The sequence below is a fragment of the Desmodus rotundus genome, chromosome 6 (genome assembly GCF_022682495.2).
Source record: "Desmodus rotundus isolate HL8 chromosome 6, HLdesRot8A.1, whole genome shotgun sequence".
In the NCBI taxonomy this organism is placed as follows: Eukaryota; Metazoa; Chordata; class Mammalia; order Chiroptera; family Phyllostomidae; genus Desmodus; species Desmodus rotundus.
The window spans coordinates 10698239-10713527 of record NC_071392.1 but is presented as its reverse complement, the minus strand read 5'-3'; the positions used below and the strand labels follow the sequence as shown (position 1 = coordinate 10713527).

At 46.4% G+C, this 15289-nt stretch overlaps 1 protein-coding gene across 1 annotated transcript in view; it reads right to left on the bottom strand.

The window, feature by feature from the left end:
* Positions 1-15289, bottom strand: part of CPVL (carboxypeptidase vitellogenic like) — a 101164-nt gene that overhangs the window by 68933 nt on the left and 16942 nt on the right. Inside the window, exon 3 of the mRNA XM_024563115.3 lies at positions 10439-10557. Within this exon, the coding sequence (XP_024418883.2) occupies positions 10439-10557 (119 nt within the window). The remainder of the gene's footprint in view (positions 1-10438; positions 10558-15289) is intronic.

Genomic DNA, 15289 nt, shown 5'->3' with positions numbered 1-15289 from the left:
TTCTCTACTCACCTCTCCCCCCCAACATATAGATATATACATATCTTGTAGATAATTATATATACTATGTATATAAATACTTTTTTCAAAAATAGAATCAGGCTATAAATACTACTCTGTAGTTGCTGTATTCATCTAACAACGTGCTGTGAAAATTTCTTCTTGTCAGTGCACACCACTGGGCTGAAGAGTGTGCCGCTCTGAATTGGCCACAGTGTATTACCTCACGGAACGTGTAACACAGACTGCTCACAGGCATTGTTCTGGAGCTGGGGGTGGAGACCGGCTCCCATTCATGGACGGGTGAGTAAGAGTATGGATTTTGGCACCAGACGGCCAAGGTTTGAATTCCAAATACACTGTTTTACAGCTGTGTGTCCTTGGGCAAGTTACTTAACGTCTCTGTGTCTCAGCGTCCTCTGCTTCAAAATAAAAAGACCGAAAATATCTACCTCCTATGGTTGTTGTGCAGATTGAAAGAGTGAATATATATAGATGCACAATAGTTAAAATAGTGCCTGGCACATTTATTTAAGTGTTAATCTGATTATTTTTTTCTGGTGAGGTGGGAAGTAAAGAAGGAATTAAAGAAATGGGTGGTCTGAGGGAGTAATGGAGGGACCTGAGATTAAATACTTAAAGCCTCTGGTGACAGCTTAATACTGGAGCTGAAACCTGAAAGATGAGTAACCCCCTACTGATAAGCATTCGTATATTTAATTAAAAAGAAAATAAAATCTTTATTAAGGGCCTATAGGTCAGAGTAGTGTAGCAAGCACTGACAATTAAAAGAAGGGACACAGAAATTCTGAATGTAAAAGGAATCCTAAACATTTAAGGGAGAAGTCCCGGTAGCAACAGAAGAGTGTGGGCACCCAGGTCCCACAAACCAGCTCTTTCTGTTGAGGAACAAGAAACTGCGGCTTTGCCTCAGAAGCCCTTTCAATTCTTCTAGTGACCCCTGGTGGCCAATTCGTGAACTTGGTCACTCCTTCCTGGGCGTTTGTTCCTGGCTAAACAGCCCAGAAGGAGGCAGGTTATCTATTCCATTTGTTAAGAATCTCTGTAGAAGGAAATTTCACAATTTCCCACATTAGTGCATTCCATTGTTTATTCCCAATGTGAAAAATCTACCCTATGTCTTGGTAGCTTGTCATTTGAAGTAAGTGATACCCATTTATTTGGTGAGTCTTCCCTTTCAGCCCTGCCCCCCCACCCCTCCCCACATCATACCAGACCAGTCTTCCTCCCAGGCCCTCTTCTACATAACGTGGCAGAGAGAACCTTCTATTCAGGCCTCACGCATATCACTGAGGTAGTAAATTAATACACTGGGGGGAGGGGGTTGGGGGGACTAAAGACTTGTAAATCTCAGTACTTCAGGTACCATGACTGTATTTTATAGAGAGGACTTACTGGAGCAACTCCAGGGAATCACAGGTATCTCAACAAGTGTTAGGGCAACATTTTGTGCCAACGCCCAGAGCTGGGTGCGTACTCTAGCCACCCCCTTTCCCCACCCCCAGTAAGGAACACGATACTTTGTAAGAAAAACAGCAACTAAAACACTAACCAACCCAAATCAATGGTACTTACGATGAGAAGTGCAATTAGGGAAGTAATTAAAGCTCCCCTCACACTTCTATATGTAGAAGCCAGCCCTTTGCTTGGCTTAAGTAATGTTCTCTATTTTAATTGAAGTCATTAGTACCCCTGAGTAAATGTCCCACAATTCCCCCACGTATGTTTGAAAGGACTCCCATTTTGCCACAGAGATTCCAGTTCAGCTGATATGTCAACTGCTACACTAATGGTGTTAGTCGAGGCAGAGCTTTTTATTTAAAGCAATTGGCTTTGTGACCAGAATCATTAACGAGGTATGTAATAACAGTTTAATCCTGCGTACACACTGCCAGCACGTACTAACCACGCGCTTCAGACAGCCTGTGCTTTTCAGAGGACTTGTACTTATCGCAGTTGGGGCTGACAATGCAGGGAATCTTCCTTTACTGTGATTGTTGCCACTGTGCCATCCTATGGAAAACAGACTCTTTCAAACTTTTCTCTGTCCCGAGCCTCCTGACATCACTCATCACTGTTGTCAACTTTTGAGTTGTCTCGTTTACCTTATTTGAGCCAGCTCACACCCCACTAGAATCCTTCCTCCCTTTCCCCTTCCTAACCTTTCTACTCGGCTGTCATTACTTCATGAGGTAGTTCTGGCTTCTCTGTGCCTCTTGCCAGAAAGCTGGACTTTAGAAGAAATGGGGGGTGGGGTGGAGAAAAGACCTGACTCCCCCTACTTGATGCAAAGAAAGAAATGGTTGAAAAAGTTAGTTGCTTTCTTCTCTGGGTTAACTTTTCATTTCTCAAAGGGAATTGGGCACACAAAGGTTTCTGCAGAGTTCAAACATCCCTATGAATGGAGTGATCTATAACTTATCATTTTTAGCTACTTTCATCCTGTTTTGTCTCACCTACCTTCTACTCTTCCAGATTCCCGATGCCGTAAGAACACAGCGAAGAGAAGATACAGTGAGAGTTCGAAGAAGACAAATGTCTGGGGTCTGCAGGTCTGTGCTGTGAGGCTATTGGATTCATAGCCATCTATGGTTAAGACATATTTTGAGACACGTGTCTAATCCACACCCCCTTCTCTGAGAACTGACTCTCCATTCACCAATGGAAAGGGCCCATTAGCCACATTATGTCACATGACCCAGCACCCTCAGCCTTAGCTGATTGGACCAAGAAAGAGCACCTGACACAAACTGGGCCAATCACATTCTTTCCCTAGGAGAAGCACTAGTTAATCTCTGTTGATAGCATAGTCCAAAGACAGGTAAACTTGGAAACTGTAGGGTAGCCATTTTCTACCAAATGCCTGAAGAAGCAAAGCTTGTTGATCTGCCAACAGAGAAGAATGAAGCACAGATGCGTGGTCCTGAGGTCTTGGACAGAATAGGGCTGAGACCAAAAAACTGGCTTCACTGGCTCCTGGCTTCCCTTCCTGGTTCCATAGGCCAGACAACACTTTTTGCCCTTGGTGTCTCCAGGCTCCAGGTAGGAGAGAAGGATTTGGAGTGGGGTGGTTCTCTCAATTTCAAGTCAATCAGAAGACAGAAACTACATGGTAGTTTTAATTTAGACAGTTTTCTTTTTGAAAATATTATTATTATTATTTTTACTTGACAGCATTGATCTTAAGTTCTGTTAGAATTTCCAGTGTTTGCTCTGGCCTCCATCAGCCTTGAGTAAGTGTGGGAAATCAGGGAAATTTTCACATAAAAGGTACTTATTACAATGGGAGAATAATCATATATATGTAAAGAGAATCCTAAAGAACACCCCAGGCTGAGGGAGAGTTCCTGTGGATGGACAAACTCACAAGGTGTGAATGGGGCCCTTCCCAAGTCTACTCTGCAGACCTCACTGCAGAGTAGGGGTGGTTACAGCCCACTGTGTGGCTGAGCAGTTCACTGGGGGGCCTGGCCCAAAGCTGGCCAACAACCCCTAGACAAATAGGAAAGGCCCCAGGGGCCGTGGGCTGCGTTGCTGAGGATGTCAGGGCACTGGGAGCCCAGTTGCTGGAGGGGTGACACACAAACAGGAATGTATGGTGTCCATGATCGGGGGGCTGTGGGGAAGCACCCTCAGGGGGCAGGTGGTCAAGGTTGCTGAGCGGGCTGCTGGAAGCCTGTTCGCTGGCAAGGCCTGGGATGTGTGGCATCCACGTTGAGAGGGCCACAGCCAGGTGGTCTTCCTGGGAGCAGAGACATGACTATACACTTGCCGAGGGTCTTCAAGATCTGGATACCCCACTGAGGCAGAGGGCCACTGAATGCCCCCCCTCCCCCCACATGTTGCTGACAAGCTAGGCAACAGGGCAAAGAGAAAGCAAAACTGGGGACAAGGGAACAGGAAGAGACTCCCACTTCCTCCTGCAATGTCCCTGCAGCACCCTCTACTGGCAAAGCTTCATATGGTGTTTGTTCACTGCATAGGAAAATGTTTAAGCTCTATTTATCACGGAGCAGGTAAGGGCAGCATGGAGCTGAGAGGCAATCAAACAAACAAAAACTGTCCCAGTAGTCACCTCTCCTGAAGTTCTAGTTGTCACAAGATATCTTAGTCACAGCCCAAAAGTACATGACAAGAGGCTGTATTAGTTGTCTAGTGCTGCATAACATGTCTCCAAACTTAATGTCTCCAAGCTTAAAACAATGATCACATATTATCTCTCCCATTTTCATTATCTCTCCCATTTTCTGTGGTCAGGAATTCAGGGATATCTGGCTGGATGGAGCTGGCTCAGGGTCTCTTATGAGGATGCAATCAAGTTATCAGCCAGGCTGCAATCATCTGAAGGCTTGACTTGGGCTAGAACTTCATCCAAGGTTGGTGGAGACCTCACTTCCCCTCCATGTGGGTTTATCTAGATGGTCCCTTTAGCATCTGGCTTCCCTCAAAGTGAGTGATCCAAGAGACCAAGACACAAGCAGCTTTGTCCTTTATAAACCTTGGAAGTCACACACCATCATTTCTGCTATAATGTATTGGTCACAAAGGCCAGCTGGATTCAGTATAGAAGGGGATGACGGAGGAACACACAGACCGAGAAACGAAGGTCACTGGCAACTATTTGGAGGCTTAGCTAGCACAGAGGCCATAAATTCAAGGGCTCTTTCACTCAACCTGGACCCTGACTTGGGCATCTTCGATGTTTCTATACCTTAGGTTGCACATTTAGGCATGTCTTACAAAGGAAGCTGACTAACACTGTGGACCACAGAATGTAAGACTGAGAAGGGACCTTAGAAATCAACTAGGTTTCACACCTTCATTTCTATATGAGCAAACTGAGGCCCAGAGAGTGTGAATGCCATGTTCTAAGGTGGACAGCCAGGAACTGCAGACCCAGAACTAGAATCCTGGGGTCCTGACCTCCAGTTCTCTCTTCCCAAAGTCAAGTCCACTTGCTAGCTTCCCTGGAACCACTTGCTAGAAATGCTTGTCAGAAATAGTGGACCCTCTCCACACTGGATGGATCAGAATCTACTGGGAGGGACTGGACACAGAGCTGGGGCATCTGTCCTATTCGTAAGGCTCCCCAGGTATTTCTGAGGAGCAGCGGCCAGTCTGGGAGCCACTGTGCTCCACTACCTCGACTGGCACTGAGGAGCTGGAGCCTGGTTCCGCACCTTCACCCCAGGGGAGGCTGTCCCGCTGGCTGCTGGGCACTCCTGGGGACACGTGCTCCCGCTCACAGAGGGAGTGCCTCTGCAGTGGCCTTGCACTCGACCGTGGGTTTGTGGACTGTATTGGCCTAACCCCACGCTCTCTTGATGCTCCTGTTCTCTGATGAAGCAGGGTCAGCACCTGCGTGATCCTGAAAGGGAGGGAGCACCTCAATTGTTGCCTCCAGGGGCCCCATGCCTCACCCCATCCCAGCCTTTCTGGTGCCTTGATGTGCTATCAACCTTTCTCAGTCATCAGATGCTCGACTCCAGGAGTCCCAGCCGTTCCTTTTGGCCAAAGGAGCAAGATAGAGACCTTCACAGAGGGGCCTAGGTCCAACTCTAAACATCTCTGGTGTTGATTCCATAACATTGGAGGTAAATAACCTGCAGGTTTGGGCTCAATGCATCCAACAAATTACCTATATTCCTATGAGCAAGTCAAATATTGGATATGTTTTCCAATGACAAGGATATTAAGTTTTAAAAATAATCATCCATATCCATCTTTATCTCCTTCAATGTAAAAAAGCCCAATTTCACTTTGTAGTTTCCTTACCTAGTAGCAACGAACCCACGTGCTTGCCTGGCACTCAGCTACTTCCGTTTTGGAACCGCCTGTACCTCCCATCTTCTTTACCCTCCTAAATTGCGGCTGTTTAGTTCTGTACAGTATTTGTGTTAATAACGAAAAATGCTAATGCTAATGATGATGATAACAGTGCAATAATAACAATAGCAGCTGTACTTACTATGAATCAGGCACCAGTCTAAGGGCTTTCCCACATTATCTCATTGGTCTCAAAGCCATGGCCAAGTAGGTATTTAATCTTCATTTTAAAACCAGGCAACCAGCTCCAGCTGGTGTGGCTCAGTGGGTTGAGCACTGGCCTGTGAACTACAGGGACGCTGGTTTGATTCCCAGTCAGGACACATGCCCACCCCCAGTCGGGGTGCGTGAGAGGGTGCCACTCCACGTTTCTCTTCCTCTCTCTTAAAGTACATAAAGAAAATACTTTAAAAAAAAACAGGAAATCACTGCTCAGAGAGGTTAAGAAGATGTGCCCAAGGTCACATCTGGTCCAAGTAGTGAAGCCAAGGTTTTATGCCAGGTTGACCGACTTCAGTGCCTTCCATGACTAGTTTTCTCAGGATCCCCATGATGATCAAGAGCACAGGTTTCTCTGGCCCAGATCTAGCTTTAAATTCCAGTCTTGCCCATTTCTTCTTGGGCAATTGAAGATTAATTATTCAATCTCTGTAATTCTCTTCATCTAAAAAAGGAGGATAATAATTCCTTCCTCACGGTTATTGTAAGGATTAAATAAAAAATGCACAGTGTTTAGCTCAGAGTCAATGTTCAGTGAACAGCTATTATAATTGTTACATTGTTATTGGCTTCATTATAGCAATACTTTTCATCCCATGCAAAATGCCTCTTCCTTTCTCTTGCAGACTGCACCCCCACTGCATGCCAACTTCAAGTTCTAGAATCCATTGTGCCCTGATTTGTATACAATAACAGGGGAGTCTCACAGAAATAACAGGAAAACAAAACTAATTTGAGAAACAGCAGCCCCCCAAAACACTCAGAGGATATTACAAATGAGGCATCCTTCCTGGATCTCTTATTTTCTCTGCCTCCAGTTTTTCTAAGGGGTCATTTCTCTCCTGATGACAATATCAGCTGCTTCCCTGAGACAGACAGGCAACGGATTAATATTTCTGCCAGATAAAAGGAACTCTTCCCCCATCTGGGCGACCCCTACTTCTCCTTCTCACATGCTTTATCTCCTTCACCCAAACTGGCCGGTTCCATAATTTATAACCCAACTGACTTGGCAGGAATGGCCGCTTTGGGGCCCCAGGGACCTGTCTCTGCAGGTGGGCCCCGGGTAAGGAGGTCTTGGAACAATCTGTCCTGGCTGCCACAAGGTGACAGCTGTCAGCGGTACAGTCTTTTCATCTCCGCCTCTCTCCCCTGAAGCTTTGTCTATCGTTTCCAACAGAACACTCCACGCTCCTTTCCTGGCACGGTGGCCTTGTGTTTATGTCTTTTGGGATCATCTTGAATGTGTTTAGGACTAGGTTATTGGTGCCCCTAAAATATAATCTGGGTAGGAGATAGGCAGCTAGGTGTCCATTTAAATAAGGGGGGAACCCCAAGAGCTCAGTCATGTGTGATGCAGGGGGTATGGGTTTCAGACCTCAGTCTGGCAACCAGGAGAAGGTGCAGGACCTAGGCCCATTTTCCTGACCAGCTTTACCACCCCTTTGCATTACCTACACTGTAGACAAAGCGGTTCACCTGCTCAGGGGCAACCTAGGGAAGGAGAGACTGGGTCTCCATTCTGTTGTTAAAACAGGAGATCAGCCCTGGGTGGTGTAGGTCAGTGGATTGAGTGCGGGCTGCAAACCAAGGGGTCGCCGGTTCAATTCCCAGTCAATGCACACGCCTAGGTTGCAGGCCCATAGGGGCCATGTGAGAGGCAACCACACATTGATGTTTCTCTCCCTCCATTCCCCTCTCTCTAAAAATAAATAAATAAAGTCTTTAAGAAAAAAAAATCACTTCCCTTGCCATTAATTTCTGTTTTCACAAATCTGGGCCCTTGTTAAGGAAGATTCAATATGCAGAAGTCATTGAGGAACTTACTGGCATTGTAAATAGCCACCAAAGCAGAAGAGAAAGTAAGAAATCAGGGTACTTGGGTGGGGTGGGGTGGGAGTAGGGCAGGGTTGGAGTGACAGAGAATGCAGTGGAGGCTGAGGCCCAGCAGCTGTTAGAGGACACCAAGCAGGACTGGGGAAGCTGATCCCCAAAGGCTGCCCTCGCCTCTTCATCCCCTATCCCAGGAGAGTGCGCCAGACAACACCACCTCCGTCTGGGTTTGCCTGCTCTCAATGTTTCTTTCTAGCAAGAAGCATCATGGACCACTTTGGGGTCAGGAGCACTGGACACAGGGCAGTGGCCCATAGGCTGTAGCGATGGTTTCTCACGTATCCCCTACTTATTCACTCTCCCAGTTTCCGGTGGGGTTGGGGGGTAACTCTCAAATACAATAAAACATGAGACTCACTGAGAGAGAACATAGTGACAACCACAGATCTAGGCAAACTTCTATTTTGCAGACAATAATGACCACCAAAGATGTCTACTTCCTAATCCCCAGAACCTGTGAATAGGTTCAGCCCCACGGCAAAGGGGAATTAAGGTTGCAGATGACATGAAGGTTGTTAGCCAACTGCCCTGCACACAGGGAGAGTATCTGGGATTATCCAGGTGGGCACAGTGGAATCACAAGTGTCCTTCAGTGTAGAAGAATGAGGCAAAAGACAAGAGACCGAGAAGGCCAAGTGACTGTGGAGTCAGCCAGAGCGATGCATGTGAGGATGCAACCTACCAAAGCAGGATTTAAAGGCAAAGGAGGGGGCTGTGAGCTAAGGAACGCAGGCAGCTTCTAGAAACTGCAAAAGGCAACAGATTCTCCCCTGGAGCCCCCAGAAGCACCATAGCCCTACTAACACCTCAACTTCAGTGCACTGAGGCCTGTGTCAGACTTCTGACCTACCGAACTGTGGAACAATAATACATTTGTGTTGTTCAAGCCACTATTATGATCATTTGTACAGCAGCAGCAGAAAGCAAATGTAACGGGGTTCGTGGTAAATGCCTGCACTCAATAACATTGATAGATGTGATATTAAAAACGCTCTTGTACACTATGGTTTCTGAAAGGTGTAAAGTTTAAGGGACTTCCGAGAACACAAGGAAAATTTCCACCTGTTAGGATTAGGGTCATATGTCTAGGCTTAATTTATATCAGTTCTCCTTAAGTCCGTTGTGCTGGATATTTGGATATTGTCTTGATTGCCTTTAAAGGTCCATTCTCTGCTCGGTGCCCTGGAAGTCAGACCTCTAGGGAAGAGCCTCCCTCCTGCTCTGGTTTCCAGCTGGGCTCCACCACGGAGGCAGCAGCAGGAACCTGCGGGACAGTCAGGGTCAAGCTTGCACTTGAACCACCCCGAGAGTGAGTTCCCCCTTAAACTTTGTGCTCCAGGCTCCTCAGTCGCCTTACTCAGCAGGAAGAAGGTAGAAACCCCCTCTAGGGTCCAGGAAAGGCTGGCTGACAGCCTGAAGACGACTATGAGCCCAACTCAAAAGTATCTCAAGTCCCGCCCCCATTTCTTACATGCCTCCCCCCACTCACAAACGTGTGTTGAATGATGTCAGAGGCCACGGTTGGCAAAGCAAAAATGAGAAGTCAAAAAATACATATAACCCAACAGTACCAAACAGAAGCAATTTGATTTGAAAACTATTCTGGATTAAGCAATTTACCCAGTCATTATATATGTAGCACAGCTATATGCAAATCACATGCAAATAGAAAGACCACCCTCCCTAGGGGCAGCCTTTTCATTGTTTTCTTTGGCTCCTAAAGCAAATCCAATTTGGAAAATAAAAACAGAAAATTACCCTGTGGTGAGCTAACATTGATTTATGCATCTCAGTACCTCTTCCAATACCTCCACCAGTACCCATAAGCCTAAAATGATTTGTTCATGCTGAAGAACTATGTGACTTTGAAGTAAGCTTGTTAGAATTGGTAAAGTACAAGGGTGTACCTACTACCTGTGTCTATTATGGACTTCAGAGGGTAAGTGGCCCCCTCCTCCAGGAAGCCACCCTGGATTACCACTCTTCCCCACCCCTCTCCTAAAGGCCCAGAGTGGATGGGTTCAGTTCCCTCTCCTCTGTGCCTGACAAAGTACTGCTCAATTAACAGGTATTAGATGTATGATGGAGTGAGTGTGGGAATGTGGCCCAGCAAAATCCACAGATAGGGCAACCATATTAGACCACGCTCAACTAAATTTAGAAGTGCTTGGATATGCATTACCTGTGAACTTCAGGACTCTCCACTCCTTATCCTCCTTGGCTTCCCACTACCCCAGGTTGTTTTTTTTTTTTAAGAAAACAAAAAGACAGGAAGAAGACGGTGACAGGAAGATGGTGGTAGGATAAATATTCCAAATAAGGCTGCAAGGAATTTCAAAGCTGAGCACCAGCCAGAGTCACTGCCCCCTATTTTTAGAAAAAGATAACTGAATACACAAATATACGCTTAGTTTAGTTATGGGCTGGCGTTTCTACCCTGGAGCGCCCGTGTTTTGGTAGGGCGCTGCCGCAGGCTTACCTGAGCCGGAAAGAACCAGAAGAAGAGGTTGCTGTTGTAAGTCTTATTCACAGTGAGGAAGCCGCAGTAGCTCACCGTGTTCAGTCCTTGGAGAGGAGCCACCGCGCTCAATCTTCTCCCTAGTGGGGGAAATTTTACCCAAGGATTAGAGAAATAATGCAGGGTTAGCCATCTGCCTCTCACCAGAACCCCTCCCTCCCCCCACCCCAGGACCAGGGCTGGGAGGGAGTGACCAGGAAGGCTACGAGGGGGTGGGCAGCAGGGTGCCAGTGGTAGCGAACTCCAGCCTGTTCGGGACAAGTGCACATATTCGACATGCACAGTTTAGTCAAGGACAGGGGCATCTTTCAGCTTTTCCTGGGGAGGTCCCCAAATATAATTTATGAGTGATGATAAGATTTTTATTAAAAGAAGAAGAAGATCACCTAGTCTCAGCCCCACTCTAGAAAGGTAAGTAAACCAAGGTGTTCCCGTTGGGCCACCTGGAAGGCCAGGGCAAAATAAAGTCACCTGACCCCAAAGGAGGGGCTGCAGGAAAGACAAGGTAGCTAAGTAGCCCTCAGCCTGGGGGCCTGTGCTCCCCACATCCCCTTTATCACGAAAACCTAGGGCCTGCTGCTTCTACTAAGGCAAATGGACTGAGGCCACGGGGAGTGGGGGCAGCTGAGGCCGGCCAGGGAGGCCAGGGAGAGGCAGACAGGGAGACTGGGGTTGACCTCATGTCTACTCAGAAGGAGCCAAGTAGGACAATGGGACAGTTGTAGAGGGTAGAGGGCAGAGGTCCTGGCTTTCTTATGGAAGCAAAGGGAACAGAACAGGGTCGTGGGAAAAGGCAACGCTCACACTGCTAAGGCCACTCAGGAGGAAATCATACTAATAGGAGAGAGCACTTAAAAGGCCCCTCACAGTACATTAGGTGATAGGTGTAATTGTTATCCCTGCTTTACAGGCGGGAAAACTGAAGCACACACAGGCGAAGTGACTTGCCCAAGGTCACACAGCTAGTAGTGAAGGGAAGCTGAGGCCCAGACCTGGGAGTCAGAGTCGGCTCCCTCCCCCACCCTCCACACTGTTCCCCACTGGAGAGTCAGTCATAAGGTGTAAGTGGAAAGGGAAGCAGTGATTCAGGAGTGGAGAAGGAACAGAAATTAGGTATCTGGGCATGGTGGGGAAGTGGCCAGGGAAGTGTGAGTAAACAAGAGCCCTTTTGTGGTAACAAGGCAAGTGTCCCCCCAAAATCGAGTTTTTCTAGAGAAGCCGTGGAAGTCTGAGACATGCTATGTTGGAGACTAGCTGGTAGGTGGGAGCCGGCAATGAAGCTCGATCCTGCACACTGGCCACTGACGGGAGCTACTTTCAGTGGGTGCTGGAGCCCTCAGGCTCTGCGGTGTGACGGCTCCCATGTCTTCCCAACTGTGCACTTGGTGACATCAGACAGGGTGCAGTGAGCCACAGTGAGAGTGACCGCACTCAGGGGATGGGTGCTACAAATCAGGACCTGCGCCCCAGGGCCACTTGCCAAACTTTCACCAGCAAGCACACTGCAGCTCTGGGCCACAGCTTCCTCCTTGCAAATGGACCTGCCTCCCAAAGCGAAACTGTCCTCTACACCACACTGCTCCTTTTCCCGAGGACTTCGCTGATGCTAGCACTTCTACTGACCAGCTCAATGACCCTTTTCACAGGCAGAGATTTGGCCTCTCTGTGCTCCAGTTTCTCACCTAGGAAAGGTGGATGACGTTAAGTCCATGCATGTAAAACCTGTAGAAAAGAAGCCGGTTTGCAGGCTCCAAAACTGGAGGGCAGAGAACTGGAGATGAGGGGCTGGGAATGAGTGAGACGTGAAGCACAGAGGGGCAAGCGGGCGGGGGAGGATTCAGGAAAGATGACAGTGAAAAATGAGAAGTGTCAAAGTAGAGCGAGAAGAGAGAAAATGTAGAAGAGCAAGGAGCTGGAGGGAATGGAATATGGGAGCGGGATGATTGGATCGATCTGTCTCTCTGACCAGCCCAGCACAAGGTCCGCTGGCCTCCTCCGAAAGACTCAGGTGCCCCCTCCCCACCCACCCCGAGCCCTCCCTTTCTGAGGATCCCAAATTGTTTATCTGCTACCAGTGCTTACCCAGGTCCATTTCCTGCCTCACTTTCTAGACCAGGGGCTGTTGGAAAACAAGGGATTTGTCTAGTTTATCTTTGCACCCCTGGGGACATATCACGCTGACTTACACACTTCCGATAGTACAGAGCATACCAGACAATAACATACGTGATGAATGAATGCTAATGAATGAATGGATGAATGAATGCGTGAAGGAAAACAGGCCACACTGACAATGCACTAGCATCAGTTTATTCCCACAAAAACCTTTTAAGGCAGGCAAGCCTTATTAAAATCTTAAGAAGTTTAGAGAAAACTTTTCTCTGGCCCACAAGAACATGGTTCTCCTTGTTTGAAATATTAAATTTCCCTCAACTAAACCACAGTAAACTAATGGAAAGTTCTTTCAACTCAAATGACTTTTTTAATGTTTTCAGATCATCAGTTCACCCTTCCAGGGTCTATTCATGGACTGTGGACAGTAACCCCCCAAGATGCACAAGTCTTTTCTTCCTGGAATCGTGACTCACCACACAAATGTTCCAAACCCTTAAAGAAAGGAACACGGTCTCTTAGAGGCAATTTCACTTCCTCCTTGTTATTTACTGCGGTTCACAGTGCTTGTGATGTCACTAAGATCAAAAAGACCTTAGTGTGACCAGGGAGGGCACCACCCACACATTCGCCAGGACTCGGGCCACCAGTACAGACAAGACACGACCAGACCCCAAGTAATAGTGAATTAAGACGTAATAGCAAACTATTCTTTAAAATGTGTGAAAACACAGTGTTTGTAAACACGCTAAAATTTGCCTTCTAGATTCATTTTGTTTTAGAGAGTAAGGATGAGTTCTAGCTGTGGAGAAAGTAACCGTGCACTTACAATTACATAACCCTAAGCTGGCTAATTGGGGATTTTAAAAATAAAAATTTCCCTTGTCTTTTTGTGAATGACTGTTCATTTCACAAATGTTCCATTGCAGTATTAAGACTCGTGTTCTTAAGGTTTTGACAGACTCAACAAACAAAAGAGATTTAGGAGAACGAGCTGACCAGCTGTCCAGAGTTTCCTGAACTTTCAGTAACGTAGAGGAATAAAATCATCCTTAATTATGTTATCAAGACTGCATGTGAATACCCGGATGTACCAGATTTTGGATCAGCCACTAAAAATTCCAACTGAAGATTTTGACAGTGTAACAGAACATTAGAAAGTGACAGTACAACAGATTTAATATTTAATATTTTATTTTTTAAATATATTTTATTGATTATGCTATTACAGTTGTCCTCCCTTTATTCCTCTCTGCCCTGCACACTCCCTCCTACCCGCATTCCCCCCCTTTTATTCATGTCCATGGGTCATACATATAAGTTCTTTGGCTTCTACATTTCCTATACTATTCTTAACCCCCCCCCCCCCCCCGTCTATTTACTACCTGCCATTTATGCTTCTTATTCTCTGTACCTTTTTGCCCTCTCTCCCCCTCCCACTCCCCTGTTGATAACCCTCCATATGATCTCCATTTCTGTGGTTCTGTTCCTGTTCTAGTTGTTTGCTTAGTTTGCTTTTGTTTTTGTTTTAGGTGTGGTTGTTAATAACTGTGAGTTTGCTGTCATTTTTACTGTTCATAGTTTTTATCTTCTTTTTCTTAGATAAATCCCTTTAACATTTCATATGATAAGGGCTTGGTGATGATGAACTTCTTTAACTTGACCTTATCTGAGAAGCACTTTATCTTCCCTTCCATTCTAAATGATAGCTTTGCTGGATACAGTAATCTTGGATACAGGTCCTTGCCTTTCGTGACTTGGAATACTTCTTTCCAGCCCCTTCTTGCCTGCTAGGTTTCTTTTGAGAATCAACTGATAGTCTCATGGGAACTCCTTTGTAGGTAACTGTCTCCTTTTCTCTTGTTGCTTTTAAGATTCTCTCCTTATCCTTAATCTTGGGTAATGTAATTGTGATGTGCCTTGGTGTGTGCTTCCTTGGATCTAACTTCTTTGGGACTCTCTGAGCTTCCTGGACTTCCTGAAAGTCTATTTCCTTTGCCAGATTGGGGAAATTCTCCTTCATTATTTTTTTCAACTAAGTTTTCAATGTCTTGCTCTTGCTCTTCTCCTTCTGGCACCCCTATGATTCGGATGTTGGAAATTTTAAAGTCATCCTGGAGGTTCCTAAGCCTCTCCTCATATTTTTGAATTCTTGTTTCTTCTGTTCTGGTTGAATGTTTATTTCTTCCTTCTGGTCCAAACCATTGGTTTGAGTCCCAGTTTCCTTCCCGTCACTGTTGGTTCCCTGTACATTTTCTGTTATTTCACTTTTCATAGCCTTCACTTTTTCCTCTATTTTGAGACCATATTCAACCAATTCTGTGAGCATCCTGATTACCAGTGTTTTGAACTCTGCATCTGATAGGTTGGCTATCTCTTCGTCTCTTAGTTATATTTTTTCTGGAGCTTTGATCTGTTCTTTCATTTGGGCCATTATTTTTGTCTCGCATGCTGGTTAAGAGTAAGGGGCAGAGCCTTAGGTGTTCAACAGGGCGGGGCAACCCACTCACATGGCTACGATGTGACGCTGTATGTTGGGGAGGGGTCCAAGAGGGAGCAATGCCACTTCCTCCGCTCTCTGCCTGTTTTCAGTCACTTGCCTCACTACCACAAGCAAACTGGGCCCTTCTGGTGCTGATTCCCGGTTGGGTGGGTTTGTGTACATTCTAGGACCCTGTGGGTCTCTCCAAGGAACTCTCC